The sequence below is a fragment of the Vulpes lagopus genome, chromosome 8 (genome assembly GCF_018345385.1).
Source record: "Vulpes lagopus strain Blue_001 chromosome 8, ASM1834538v1, whole genome shotgun sequence".
Taxonomy (NCBI): domain Eukaryota; kingdom Metazoa; phylum Chordata; class Mammalia; order Carnivora; family Canidae; genus Vulpes; species Vulpes lagopus.
This window is the reverse complement of record NC_054831.1, coordinates 108,858,616-108,873,537: the sequence shown is the minus strand read 5'-3', so window position 1 is coordinate 108,873,537 and position 14,922 is coordinate 108,858,616. Positions and strand designations below refer to the sequence as shown.

Below are 14,922 nucleotides of genomic sequence, written 5' to 3'. Positions count from 1 at the left end.
CCCTCTAAGCCCCGCCTTGTCCAGGGGCAAGGTCCTGGGGCCTTGGCTGTGAGCTCTCTCTGGTAACAGTCATCCTCAGTGGCCTCAGCAGGCTGCAGCTTCTAGCTCCCTGGAGCCTGGTGGGTAGACACATACCCTGGGCTCTGCTTGGACCCGGACTCACTGGCCACCCACAGCCCGGGATGGCTCCTGGCCGCCCCCCCCCCCCCCCCCCCACCGTGCATCCCTGCACGGGGACAGCCCCAGCACATCTCTCACTGTTCGCCGATGACTCTTTGTTTTTGGAGCTGCTATTCGCTGTCCAGGCAGCCACCCGCATGATTTGGGCAGCACTTGGCTCATCTTCGCTCCCTCCAATGCCCGGAAGTAAGAAGCAGGGCAGTGAGTGCGATGAGTGAGTGAGTGCAATGCTAGCCCAGCCACAGGTTGCAAAGAAAACTGAGAACTGGAGGGCAGGAGGGCCCCTCCCCTGCCACCTGCCCTCCCGGGCATGCACACAGCCTAAACCCAGGTTCCAGGCTCAGCAGCCACAGGGCTGGGCCTCTCACTCGCCTCTGGAGAGCCGGTTAGAAGCACAAGGGACACCTGTGTGGGTTTGGCCACCACAGGGCCCCCCAGTGAATGTGGGGCTGGTTAGGTGCCAGGCCTTGGTCTCTGTCCAGCCTGGCCAGACCTCTGCAAGCACCTCATCAGCCCCACTACTGTGCTGGGAGCCCAACCCCCACACTCCTCGCCTCCTTCTCTTTTTGCCTTTATTGTTCCTCTTCTACCCTCTATCCTCTCTCTTCCTGCCCCGTTTCCGCTGCCCTTGTTCATAAGGGCAGAAGCACAGGACCTTGAGGAAGCCAAGGCCAAGAATGGGCTTTTCCTGGAGCCCTTTTTGCCCCAAAGCAGGCTGCCTCTGCCTTCTGGGAAGAGCAGCAGCCCCTCCAGGAATGGGCTTCAGGACATGACAACCATGCACAAAGACGGCTCAGTGCCACAGGGGCAGCAAGAACGATACCATTGCTAGAGAACCAAGTGAATGTCTGTGTGTCCGGGACACGGCAGCATTGGGCAGCTGGGGAGCCAGAAGGGTCTGGTCCAGAGCCTGGTCCCAGCCCCACATCTGCCACCGGGTGAGCATGGGCAGCCTCTCCCTTCCTCCTTCATAAAATGGCCTCAGTGGTTGAGCAGCCTCATGGGCAGTGGTGAGACCCACAGCACCCAGGACTCTGCGCTCAGGAGATGGCTGCGGTCAGGCTGCTCCAGCCAAGCGTGTGGCGAAAGGACGAGCTGTGAGACACAGACACTCCACCCCCGGGAGGCAAGAGCTAGACCCTGCTGACTGTCCTTGGTCCTCACACTTCCTCTGTGCTTAGCCCACACGACCCTCGAGGCACTCATGGGACAGCCAAGACAGAGGAGCCTGACCAGGGGGCTCCAGGCCCCCCACCCACTGCATGCTGGCAGCCCGAGGGTTTCGTCCTGTCCTCATACCTCAGGCCGGTGGCTCCAGCGGCCCCAGGCCTCGGCCTGCCACCACTTCTTCACTGCCACTGTCGTCTCCACCGCCAGCCGGGCCTTAACTTGTCAAACCAAGGCCAAAACCATGAGCAGATTCTGAGAGATGCTCCAAGCTGGGCAGGTATGAAGCGCCTCCCTCCAACCGAAACCACCAGTTAAGAGTTGAAAGCACCAGGTTGTCAGGGCCCCGCCGGGTGACTTTGCTGTGACTGCCTGCCCCGCCCATTCCCACCATCCTCGTCCTTGGTCCCAGGGGACCGTGGCCTCCACCAGCCTGTGTAGGGGCCTCAGGATGGGCTGGCCTTGACTCCCCGAACCCAAGACTGGTTGAGCCAATATTTCAGTTTTTTCTCTCTCTTTTCCTCCTGTATTCTGGGTTTTTATCTTCCTTTCTGTGTTAATCTGTTTTGCTGGGTTTCTTCTTGGGGTTCTTCTGGCCACTCTACTGAGAAACCAGCCCCAACAACTGGCTCGCACCCAGAGCCACCCCCGGCCTAGCCGTGGCCCAGCCAACCAACCCAATCCCCCGACTACACCAAGGCCACAGCAAGATCACCCCCCAGACGCTGTCCCCCTGGTGTCTGCTTCCAACTCTGGATTAATTCGAGGATCTCTCCATCCTCGGTTAATGTTTCCCAAAGGAATGTGTGCACCCTCCCACCCCTGCTGGTGAAACCGAATGAGACCCTGGTAGAGAACTGTGCATGGCCCATGGCTCCGTGTAGACGTGTCGGATGGTGGTGCCCCCTGCGTGCATGGTGCATGTCCTCTCTGTGAGCTGAGGCCCATCCAGGGACTTCGCTGGCCTGGGCCGGGGGGCGGAGGGTGGGGGGCAGCCTGCCTGTGCGTGGAGTGAAGTAAGGAGCGTGTCTCATTTGTCCTGCAGGTTGTCCCATCTCCGTCCCTCAGTGGTGCATTTAGCCACCTCCGTGGGCCTTTCCTTTGCTTGGCGCGCTGTGTCGGTGGCCGTGGGGAGTTGGGTGCCCCGGGCACTGCCAGCCCTCACCTGCCTCTCCACTCTGTTGCAGAACCGCATGCACGAGTCCCTGAAGCTTTTCGACAGCATCTGCAACAACAAATGGTTCACAGACACATCTGTCATCCTGTTTCTTAACAAGAAGGACATATTTGAAGAGAAGATCAAGAAGTCCCCGTTAACCATCTGCTTCCCCGAATACACAGGTAGAGAGCCCCCATCCCGGCAGCTAGAGCAGGAGCCTGCGTCGCTGCTTCTGGCCACGTGAATCCTTGAGGGAGCCACCCCGTTACTGAGCCCAGTGAGCCTTCACTGTGCTCTGAGGATGCAGGGCATTCTGTGAGGAAGAACCCAGCACAGAGCCGAAGATGGGCCTCCCCCATCCCCAGGATGTGCCGCTGGGAGGCCAGCTGGGCAGGCAGGCCGCTCGAGTTTCCTGGTCAGGGGGTGCAGGGCTGGAATCTTGCTCTGCCACACACACAGGCTGTGTGAGCTCCACCCGTCTGGGGGCCTCGACTTCGGGCATCTGTAAACACAGTATCGGAGAGGTGACAGCACCAGGGTGACAAGGGGCTTAAAAGCGGGGGCTTTGGGTCAGGCAGCCCAAGGGTCATTCCCAGCTCTGCCACTCATAGCAGGTTACATAACTTGTCGAGGCTCCCGCTTCCACGTCTGCGAGTTGGGGTTAATCACTGGGATTAAGCAGCCCTCCCTCAGGACTTGCTGTGAGGACAAAGTGAGCTAATGAGCATGGAGAACTTAGCGTGGCAGCGGCCCATGATAAGTGCCCACTGAGCATTTGCTATTACTGTTTTTTTTTTTAAAGACTTTATTTATTTATTCATGAGAGACACAGAGAGAGAGGCAGAGACAGAGGCAGTGGGAGAAGTGGGCTCCTCACAGGGAGCCCGATGTGGGACTGGATCCCAGGACCCCAGGATCACGCGCTGAGCCAGAGGCAGGGGCTCAACCACTGAGCCACCCAGGCGTCCCTGCTATCACTGTGAAGACTGTAACTAACACGTGCTGTAACAGCACCTCCTGCACGGGCTCTTATAAGATACGAGTGGCCCCTTGGCTATGACAGGGCTTCTCAAGCAGCAGAGCCCCTGGGCTCCCTGCAGAGGGGCTAAGGAGGTCAGAGCCACCTCTGTTAACGTTGCCACGGTTTGCCTAACTGTGTGACGTACGGACAGCCAGGGAAGGCAGCGTAAACGGGGCCCCTGCACCAGCAGAGGTGGTCAGAACGGCCCAAGTGCCCACTGGCTTTTCCAGATGACCAGAGCCTGGCCAGAGGGGTGAGTGGGTGGAGAAGTGGGCATCCCCAGCCTGACCAGCCCCTGACCTGGAAAGCACAGGGCAGGGGCAGAGTCCCAATGAGGCAGGCCTGTCAAGGAAGCCCCCAGGCCGAACCCTACTTCCCTGAGAGTAGATGTGGGGGGTCGGGGCTTTGGGCCAGGCAAGCAGTATTGTCTCCATTTCCCCCCAGTGGCAGGCGACCGGAGATGGACAAGGCCCTCATGCCCCCCAGTCAGCTGCCTTGTAGCCATGAGTTGGGGGTTTGTGGGTCCCACCCTGGGTGATCTGGGCTGTGGCCTGTGGTAGAGTGGAAGCAGGCAGGATGGGCTGGTCACCGAGGCTGGTTTGGAGCTCAGGAGGCCTGAGTGATTACCTGTAGGTCTAGGGACACTCTCCCTCACCTCCTGCCCTGATTTCAGAAGGAGCTGTGGTCTGGTAAGCCCTCAAGGCCAGGTCCATGTGCCCAGGTACCTAAGGGGCTGCCACCCCCAGACTTCCACCCCAGTGAGCACTGTGGCTGTAAGGTCCAGCTCCATTCCCTGCCTGCCCTCGGCAGGTGCTGGCAGCCCTACGATGCCTGGGCTGAGACTCCTGGAGCCTGTGGGGGCTTCAGTGCAAAGCCAGGAGTCCTGTTCTGCTTCTCCCGGACAGCAACTGCTTTCTGGAAACACCTGGCCCTGGGCTCACCGGGAACAGGGTACTGTGGCACCCCCCAGGACAGCAGCAGCACCAGGCAGTTGTTAATACCTGGTAGTGAATGTGAGAAAGGCAAAGGGTGAGAAGGAGGAGGGAGGAGGCCAAGGTAGCTCACGGGCGCCCAGCAATGGCCAAAAGAGGTAACCCGGGGAGGACCTGCCTACAGGGTGTCTCAGCCAGGGCCACCCTCTCTAAGCAAGACCCACAGCCACAGCATTAAGAACGCTTGGAGCAGGAGGCAGTGGGTGCAAATTTAAAAGGAAATCAGAAGCTTCATGATACAGGACTCACCCTTAATACAGATGAGGCACAGCGAGCTTTGATCATTATGCTTCGTTGTTTTCATGCTGGACGCGGACTCCGGACTGGATTTCGCGGCCCCTGTTGGCTTAACTGAGCCCTGGACCACACCCCACCGTCAGGTTTTGCCCTTGGGGTTGTTGCAGGGGAGGCCGGGCCTCGCCTCACCGGCCCACCCCTGGTCTCTTCTGCAGGCCCCAGTGCCTTCACAGAAGCCGTGGCTTACATCCAGGCCCAATACGAGAGCAAGAACAAGTCAGCCCACAAGGAGATCTACACCCACGTCACCTGCGCCACTGACACCAACAACATCCAGTTTGTCTTTGATGCTGTGACGGACGTCATCATCGCCAAAAACCTGCGGGGCTGCGGCCTCTACTGAGCCCCTGCCTCACCTGCCGGCTGCCCACCTCCCTGCCTGGCCCTCTGCCCCATCCTCTGCCCTGGAACCGGAGCACCGCCACTGCTCACGCCACTCTCTGCACTCGACCAAGAAGCCTCAGGGGCAGGAGCACGGAGGGAGGAGGGCACAGGCACACCTCCACTGGCTGCCCTGCCCCCAGGCATCAGAACATGTGGTAACATGGGGCTGCGCAGGCACCCACCCTGCTGGCCTCTGCTTCGCCTCTGAGTGTCGCCTCTGAGTGTCGTGTCCTGGGGGGAGGGAGGCCTGGCCGCCGTTTGGCCCAGAATGGGCGTGCACTACACTCGGTGACTCGGTGACTCGTACTCCATGTCCCAGGGTCTCCTCCTGTGTGAGGGTGGCTCCGGGGGGCAGGGTGCTGGCCAGGGTGGGGCCAGCAGGAGCCCCCCGCTCAGCTTTTTCTGAGGTCTCTCTGGTCGAGGGCAGCTCCATCACCAAAAGCCAGGGTGGGACCCTCCCAAAGGCGAGAGGGTCCCAGAGCTCGACCTTGGCGAGTGCCTCCCTCCTTCTACCTGGATCTCAGCCCCCTGGCCCAGGCCCTTTCTTCTCTGGGCCATCCTTCCTTGCACACCCTTGGTTCCTGTTGCCTTCCTGGGGAACCCCGATCCCTGACTCCTCAGAGATCAGGGAATGCTTCTGAGACTGACATACTGCAGAGGCCTGTGGTTGATGGTGGGAGGGGTGGAGCCTCGCGCCTGGAGGGAGATGGGGGAGGAGGAGGGGAGGCTGAGGGGAAGTAGCTGTGGTGTTGACTGGGATGAGAGCCTCACATGCCCGGTGCTCACAGGCTCGGGGGTGACCCATTCACTTTCTCTCTCGTCGCCTGGGTGTCACGCAGCTGCTCTAGAATGTGAGTAGACCTGCTTTTCCTTCTCGAATTCACAGTGAACCCAACTCAGCAAGGGCAGGCAGGGCCCTTCAGGCCCTGTGTTCTGTGGCTGGGGAGGCCCAAGCCTGCAGCCGAGACCCCAGCTTCCTTCTGTCTCAGTGAGGAAACCAGAGTCTGTCCAAAGCCTGTGGCATCCTGCCAGCCCTCAGGAGCAGAGGAGGACAGAGGGTGGGACCACCATCCTCGAACGTACACTATGAGGGAGGCCAGGTTGGCTCCCAGCACCCCCTTCTCTGGAGGGAGTCCTAGGTTGCCTTGCAAGGGCTTTGCTACAGAGGTCCCTGAGCAGAAAGGGGTGGGGTGACCGTGGTAACCCAGGCCCTCGCTGGCCTCGGGCGGTCAGCACACTTCTCTCTCACATGCAGGGGCCTCCCATGAGCCAAGGCCACCAGCCAACACCCCAGGCAGGCTCTCCCTGGGAGCCCTGGGGTGCCCCTGGGGAGGCCTCTGGCTCCTTCTTCAAGCCATCTGCCCTCCCGGGCTCCACTCTGGACTGCCTTCCCAGCCCCCTGGATGGCCTAGAGCCAGGAAGAGCCCCATGCCATCAGCTCTGGGTTTCTTGGTTCCAGCAGGCACGAAGCCCTGGCTGGTGCACGGGAAGCCCAGGATGTCCTCCCTAGTGCCAGATGCCTCATCTGGTGCTCTCGCTGCTGCCCCTGGCCTTGTGGGAAATCATGAGGTGGCCAGGCTGCAGGAACCGGCCCACCAGCCCAAGCCCAGTACTTGTACCAGGTACCTTGTAGCAGGTGCTGGGGCACAGCAGAGGACAGGCCCCTAAAACCAACAGTCCTGACGCCATGAGCAGCCAGGGCCAGTGAGGCCATTCTGCCCGGCAGCGAAGACACAGGAGTTATGTCCCGGCCTTACCACCCTGGTGTGATCAGCTGTGCCCCTAACTCTGCCCCGTGAGCCCACACTCCAAAGCAGCTGCCGAGAGGAGAGGTGCTTGGCCAGCCCCACCTCTAAGGCCATTGCCCCGGACGTGGAAGTCACTGGCCACCTGGGCCTAGGGCTCTCCATCGCCCCACTGCCCCCACCCAGACCCCTGTCTGCGGCATTAGGGGGGCCAGAGGGGCAGGTCACTTGGGGCCTTCCTGTCCTTCTGTGCCCTGTGCCACCCTGCTGCTGCTTGCAATGCTCCCACTGTCTTGCCCGGGGTGGAAGCACCCAAGGAGCGGGTATCCAGGATGAAGTTCCCTCCCTCCGCTGCGTCTCCCATCCTCGTCACACCGGTGGCTTCACTGTGGGGAGGGATGACAGAGGGTGACAATGAATTTTGGCTCCGTCGCATGTATAAGGGGAAGAGGTTGAGAGTGTGAGAGACGAGACGTGGGTGGGTCTCTTGTCTACAGTGGCCCCGTGCATGTCCCCAAAAGGACCGTGCTTAGTGTCTGAGGATCGCCCTCATTTAGCAGGCTAAGGAAAAACTGGATGTCTAGGAGGAGCACCTTTGCCAAACCCATGAAAACCGTGCCTGCCATCTAGCTGCCTGTGAGCAAGTTCCGTGCCCTGCACCCATTGCCCTCACAAAAGCCCAGCCTTGGCCTTCCTGCTGAGAACTGAGAGAGCTCCGGGGCTCTCTGGTCTGGCTGGGGGGAGCGGTTCCCCGGGCCCAGTGGGGACTCTCCCTGGCTCTGAGTCCCCTGCCAACAGCTGCGACACTCTGCCTTCTGTGGCCAGCTTCCACGGAGGCCTTAGATGCGGGCCGGCCCCTTCCTCTCCCGTCTGGCCCAGCAGGGGTCGTGCCCAGCAGGGGTGGTGTGCGCCTGCCCAGGAGTGGTGGCGGAAAGGCGGGAGACCCCCACCCGCTCTGGTGCCGGCAGGCAGAGCCACCTCTGGCCCCCGCCCAGCCCCCACCCCGCGGCGCTGCCCACGCCTGCGCTGGGCAGCAGCAGCGAGGGCCTCCCCGTAGGCTGCAGGCCCGTAAGCCGCCCGGGCGCCCGGAGTCCTCTCCCCAGGCCCTGCCCTTTGCAGGCTGAGCCCTGCGGGAGGGGCTGCTCCCAAGAGTGTTTCCAGTTACCCTCCAGCCGCAGCTCTGTCCAGCCCCCTTGAGCAGGTTCTCCTCTGAGCCTTCCGGAAGTTAGGTGCACCCTGGCAGCTCGCAGGCCCTGAGGCCCGAGGCTCTGGCTCTGTGGCCACCATGGATTCAGTCCCCCGAGTTGGCGCCCAAGCCTACAGACGGAAGGGTCCCAGCGGCCCTGGGCAGGGGACAGGGCACAGCAGACAGACCGGGGAACAGGGCCAGCATGGGAGCTGCTGCTGGGTGTTGGTGGTCAGGTCTCCGCCTCCCCACAGCCACCCCGCAGGGAAGCCAGTCCTGAACCATGCTGCCCAGGGGCGTAGTGGGGCCTCCCCTCTGGGGGCTCTGGGGCTGCGGACACACCCCGCCCCAGCCAGACCAAGACCCCCGGCGAGGGAGAGGCAGGCTGGCACAGAAGCAGGAAGGCGGCCTTCGAGTCCCATGGTCCCAGGCCCTCGGCAGAGAGGGGGGGTCCCTCTGGAGGGGACGCTTTCTGCTCCAGGCCCAGTGCTCAGGACCACCAGCAGGAGCCCACAGTCCATTTGCACAGCCTGCAGCTCTGCTGCCCTGCTGCAGCACAGGCCAGGCCATCTCCCTCCCCCCGCCCCACCCCTGCTGCCTCCCTGGCAGCAGCCAGGCCCTGGGGCTCCTGCTCCTGTCCTGGCTCCTCCCCACTGTACCTCCTGGCCCTCCTCCCAACTCCCCCCCCCAGATCTCCTCCCCCCCATCCCCCCCCCCCGCCTCCTCCTCACCATACCCCCCCAGACCTCCTTTCTGACCGTCCCTCCCCAGGCCCCTTCCCCACCGTCCCCCCCAGATCTCTCCTCCCCACTGTCCCCCCCAGGCCTCCTCCCCACCTGCTTTGGCCCATCTGCCCCCACCCTGTCCCCAGCAAAGGGGAGCCAGGGCCTGCTCCCTCCTTAGCAAACCTCCCTGAAGTGCAGCGGCCCCACCTGCCAGCCCTGCCGCCGCCCACCCCACATTAACTATAATTTTGTAAGAAGAGTGACTTGTTGGTTTAATAAATCTCTAGTTACTGTAATAATTTATTGGCTGCCGTAATGTATTTATTAGTGACCTGCCGTTAATAAAAGTGCCAGCTTCCTCGCGCGAGCGTGCTGTGTTGTGTCCGCGCTCAGAGCTTCTACCAGTGTAGCCGCACGACACCATGACACCCACACCTGTCCTCGCGCTCGGCCCAGCCACCCCAGGGCCAGGACTGCGGGCCACCTGGCCAAGGGGCACAGTCTTCTGGGGGCCGGAGGATCCTGGCAACCAGCCAGGCCCTGCTGACCCCTCGGGGTGGTCACAGCGTGCCTGGTGGGGCCACACCACTGCCCTGGGGACACAGCGGCCAGGGGGCCCAAGCTTTCCTGCAGCGGCGGGGGCGGGTGTGCGGGCCAGGAAGGTGACCCCGGCAGGAGGGGGTGGCTGTTGCCTGCTTGTCATCTCTGGCTTCTTCCTCTGTTCTCACGTGGTGCTGTCTCCATTTCGTGTGTCCTCCTGCGTCCTCCTCCTCCGGGGCAGCTTGCAAGGACGAGCTCCGGGCTCCTTGGTGGTGGGTTGCAGTCAGTGCGCGCAGGGCGGCGGTCAGGCCCGTGGGTGGGGACGGGCTCAGTGCCTCAGTGCCTCAGTTCCGGCGCCTCCCCTCCCCACGGTTCTCCTGAGCCTCCAGGATCAGCCCTCCTCCGAGACCCTCCCCGCAAACCCGGCTCCCACTGTGCAGAGCTGCAGCCCAGAGACCTCCGCGTGCGTGCACCATCCCCCCACTAGACTGTGTGCTCTGGGAGCAGGTGCGTGCGTGTGCCTGGCCCCCTGGGCAGAGGCCGTGGGGGGCTGAGCCGGAGCCGAGCGTAACTGCACTCGTCCTGCAAGCCCTTCAGCCCGGCCTGCTCGGCTCAGGTCACTCGGGCCACCCCTCCTGGTCCTGAGCCCTCCAGCATACGTCCCCACCGCGACCCCCGGGGCTGATGCTGGGGCGGACTTGGGAGCTGCCCTCTGGCCATGGGCTTCCAGCTCTTGGTGGAGCAGTTACGGGACCAGGTGGCTGTGTGGAGGGAGGCCTTTTCGTTTGAGTCCTCGGGTGGCGGAGCATCCCTACTCCTCCCGCAGAGGTGGCACAGGGAGCCTGAGTGTCCCCAGCCCTCGGCCTTGGCCTCCACCCATCCTCTGAACAGGCCCGGTGGAGTCCACCAGGGCAGATGGGTCCCCCCCACTCCCCGAGTGCAGCTGTGCAGACAACAGGCCCGCGGGGGGCTGGGGGTGGAATGTGCCGGTCGAGGCCAGGAGGGTAACAGGATCAGAGGTTTTGCTGAACCGGTCTCTCAGAGCACAAGGACAGGGCCGTTTGCTGCAGCTCCCAGAGGAGCCGAGAACCAGGCTCCCGAGGGGCAGCTGAGAACTTGTTCTAGCAACTGGCCTTAGCCATAAGAACGGGGGTGGGGGCTGTGAGACCCTTGGTCACAGGCCACTGGTGTAATAATGCAGTCACGAAGAGGGACTGAAGATGCACAGAGCTGGTCATGACCCTCTATTATTTATTGCTCTAAAGGTCCCAGACTGCTCGTTTGCTGGACAAACCCATTTCGTGTCATTAGCTCTGCATCTGGCCCGGGGCCGGGTACACGCCTCTGCTCCTCTGGGCCCCAGCTCCGTCGGCTGTCTGTATTCCCTAGGCGTTGGTGAGACTATGTCACATGAGGCAGGTGAAGTGCTGGGCTTGGTGCTTGGCAGAGCGGGGCCTGGTGACCTCTGGTGGCCAGTCCACTATCCTCCTCACCCGCCTTTCTCTCAGAACCAGCTCGGCCCCGGGGAATGAGGTGACCCCCATTGAATAATGCCCAGTGATGCCCACGCCTCCTCTCTGCAATAGTTTGTTTCAGTGTGGCCTGGAGTAACCCACAGAGCTGGGTTTGGAGTGGCTAAGTTCCCAGGGCTAGGACAGGGTCCTTGGGTCCCTTCCCCTGGGAAGGTACCTTTCATGGAGGAACCACCTTCCCATGCAGAAATGCCTTCGCTCGCAGAGACGTGCTCCCCTGCGTTGCCAAGAAACATTCCTCAGGTTCGTGTGCTTGACACCCCACAGTAGGATGAGTCCATCCTCGCCCAGGGCACAGGGCTGTCCCCCTCAGGTCCTGCTCTACTTGGAGTGCCCAGGATAGTCACTCCTTTGCTAAATGGACTTCTGTGTGCAAGACAGTACTTCGTGTCTGCACCACTTCAAACTCTTTGCAGGGTCAGACACGGCTGAGTGTGACCCCACCAGAGGGGTCAGTGGCCAGGCTCCCCAGAGCTCTTGGAGGCAGCTGGGCCTGACATGCAGGAACATGTCTCCCCAGAGTGGTGGCCCTCCGAGGATGCTGGCAGGAGCCTGGCGTGACTTCCCCTCTGACTGCAGGAGGGGTGCCGAGTCCCTCACCGCTCCCAGAGGACGTCACCCACAGATTGGGCCCCAGAGAAAGACCTGGACAGGAAGTGCCAAAGCCCAGCTCCCCGGGGCCTCCATTCCAGCACCTTCCCCTGACCCCTGCACACCCGCCCATGCAGGGAGACCCTCCGGCGGCTGGGGACTCCGCCACAGGGAGAGCCCACGTCAGCCTGTCCTCAGCCTCACCCAGGAGCCATGGTGGGTCCGGGTCCAGTGTCTGCCATTAGCCCCAGGATGAGGGTGTAGACCGCCCTGATCGGCGGACTGAGCCACGCTGTGCTGTGACAGGTCGCAGTTCCACTGTCCCCTTCAGAGGAGCCCTGGGCGCACAGGAGGCCCGCTGAGCTGCTGAGCAGCCCCGTTCCTCCCTCTGAAGCCTAATTCTCTTCTTGTCTCTCCCTGTGCCCCCCCCACCCCACTGTCTGGCTCTCTCCCCCCGCCTGGGGCTGCAGAACCGCATGCACGAGTCTCTCATGCTCTTCGACTCCATCTGTAACAACAAGTTCTTCATCGATACCTCCATCATTCTCTTCCTCAACAAGAAAGATCTCTTTGGTGAGAAGATCAAGAAGTCACCTTTGACCATCTGCTTTCCTGAGTACACAGGTGGGTGTCGGGGAGGCCCCGCCTCTGCCGGGGAGCCCGCTCTTCCAGAGCCACCAGCCAGAGCCGGCTGCGCAAGGGCTCTGCCCCGGGCCGGCAGGGACGGGGGACCGCAGGGACCAGGGACCGGGGTCGGCAGGGACCGGGGACAGGGAGACGGCAGGCTGCGGCCGGGCTTGGCGCGTCCCAGGAGGCAGCCCGGGCGCCGTGGGAAAGGGAGCCTCCTGACCCACGGGTGTTGCAGTCACCAACCGAGCGCCACCTGGCAGGAATCAGGAGGCAGGAAGGGCCACAGGCCTCCTCTGTCCTCTCGCTCACCCTCTAGAACAACTGCCCTGCCGCCCCCGCCCGCCACGGCCTCCCCTGAGCTCCGCGCTGGCCTGGGCTGCCCTTCACCCCTTCCTGCTTGGGTGCCCCACTGGGGCCTTCACCCCTCCCCCACCACCCCTGCTCCCCCCACCCATGCCCCTCTCCATCCCCCCACTCTACCTGCTGTCCCCCTCTTCCTGTGCCCCTGGCTCTTTCCTCAAATCACACCACTATGACCCCGCAAGCCTCCTCCGCCCCAGGCTGCCTCTCTCCGGCCTTCTGGGGGGGTGGGTGGCACCGTCTCTCTCACGAGGCTCCCAGGAGGATGCATCACAGACCCCCCCAAAGACGCTCCTTCAGAAGGGGTGGATGCTGTGTCAGGTGCCTCTCGCCGGTTTGGCCGCTGCTGAAGGCTGGAGCGGTGCTGGTGGGAGAGCGCAGCCTTCATCCCTCTAGTGGCCCCTGCAGGGAAGGGGGGCGAGGGGGTGGAGAGGAGGATGTGTCCCAAGGAGGCTCAGCCAGGAGCCCACGTCCTAACCACCCCAGGGAGAGATGCCGTACGGCATGGACTCAGCTCCCAGGACTCTGCAGGTCCCCGAGCCAGCCAGAGTCCAGAAGAGATGGGTGCCAGCCCCCCAACCCCCGTCTACTAGGAGCAGGAGTCGGCCTTCACCCTTGGGTGGGGAGGGGGACCTATCAGCTTATCTCCTCACTGATGCGCCACCCTGCTTGCGAATCTGCAGGGCACTTGACACCCTGGGTGCGTGGAGAGGGGATGGGCACGGGCTCCAAGAGGCGGGCGGGCAGAAGCAGCCTCAGAGCCAGCCTGCCTGCGGCCGCGGGCAGACCAACCACCCCATCACCGTTCATCTGGGGCCCACAGAGGCTGCTGGGGGTGCCAACGGCTTGGGGGACCTTGTGCATGTATGGAGGGACAGAGCCAGGCACCAAGCCCACTTAGCACCGGCCGTCACCGTCAGTTTTACCCAGAGAATGAAAACCAAGAAAGGGGGCACTGGCCCTGGAGTCTACAGCCGGAAAGGCCCAGCCGCCCGCTGCCCCGGAGCCGAGGGGCCCATGGGGGGCCTGGCTGCAGCTCGCTCTCAAAGATGGGACTGACCTCCCTCAGCCTCAGCTGGGCTCTTTGGGACCAGTTCAGGGCCTTAGAAAGTTGTGACCGGAGAGGGGCTCGGCAGCCAGAGCCCCCGCAGGCCTCCCTGCGAAGGCTCTTCCCTGTCCCCCGGGTCCTGCCCCACGGGAACGCAGTTTGGGACAGGGTCCACGGACTGGTGAGTGTTAGCGCTGGGCAGCGTAGGGCTCTGGGCGCCCCAGAGAAAGTCGGTCTGAATCTGGGAAACCTCACAGAGTTTTGCAGGGCCTCCAGAGGAATCCAGCTAGAGTTCACGCCTCACCACGATGGGTGACAAACATCACCAGCGCGGTGGCGCCACGGGGTGCCAAGGCCTGCGGGACACACAGCGAGCTAGGGGGCAGGGGCCGGGGGCAGCTCTAAGGGGTGGCTGGACCGTGTGAGGGTAGTGACCGCCACCGCTGGGCACCCCTGCCGTGTGGCTGGGGCGCCCCCATGGGCTTCTCACCTCCCCAGTGCCCTTCCTGGCCTCTGTGACAGGACGCTCCCTGATGGGGTCCACCGCGGGGCCGGGTCTAGTCTTCGAGTGCCACTGACTTGAGGTTTTCACCGCAGACTCCGGGCACTTTGGCGTTTGGCGCCGGGCCCACAGTGGAGTCGAGGAGGGGACTCTGCCCCGAGCCCCCTCAAAAACATCCCCACCCCCTTACCTTTGGCCCCATCTGCCCCTGTGACTCACACCCTCCAGCGGGAGAATGGGCGGGGAGGGGGGGCGGCTGGGGCCGGGGGAGAAAGGTCGGATGGGTTCCACGCTGGCCAGATCCTAGCCACGCTCAGGAAGGTGGGACACCTTCCTCTGATGGACTTTTAGGCAATTCCAGGTGGGTCCATGTTTCATGGTAATTGAAAGCTGCCTCCGGGGCAGAGCTGCAGAGGTCTGGGTATAGCTGGTTCTTTGCGGGCACCCCTACACCGTCCACAGGTCTCCCCGCCAGGCCCCAGGCAGGCTCAAGGGGGTGGCCAAGGGATCATGGAGGGCAGCGGGCCAGTTACGCTGCACAGGCCTTAACCTCTGCACCCGGGGGATACCGCTGCTCCCACGTCCCAGCCCTGCCAAGGGGCTCCTCGGGAGAGGAAGCCCTCAAGAAAGGAGCGCGGGTACCGATCAACACCCGCCACACCCTGGGACACCACGATCCCGGGTCACCCCCTTCCCAGGAGCGCTTCCATCAGACTTCACTGTCTTGTTTCTCAGAAGCAGCAGGACTGGTGTAGACCACGGGTGAGTGTCGTGATGGCAGCCCTGGGCCCCAGCCTCGGTGTGCTCTGCTAGAAAGCCAAGGGGGCGCCCTGCGGCCCGTGCACCCCCAGGGGCCTGGGTAG

General features: G+C 62.9%; 1 protein-coding gene across 2 annotated transcripts in view; it reads left to right on the top strand.

Annotated features, from left to right (window-relative positions):
* Positions 1–14,922, top strand: part of GNAO1 (G protein subunit alpha o1) — a 173,776-nt gene that overhangs the window by 156,162 nt on the left and 2,692 nt on the right. The window contains exons 7-8 of one of the 2 annotated variants that reach the window (XM_041765157.1): positions 2,535–2,688; positions 4,972–9,221. In XM_041765157.1, the coding sequence (XP_041621091.1) occupies positions 2,535–2,688; positions 4,972–5,159 (342 nt within the window). In that variant the 3' untranslated portion in view covers positions 5,160–9,221. Of the gene's footprint in view, positions 1–2,534; positions 2,689–4,971; positions 9,222–11,989; positions 12,144–14,922 lie in introns of those variants that run through there. The other variant, XM_041765158.1, reaches the window with a different exon arrangement.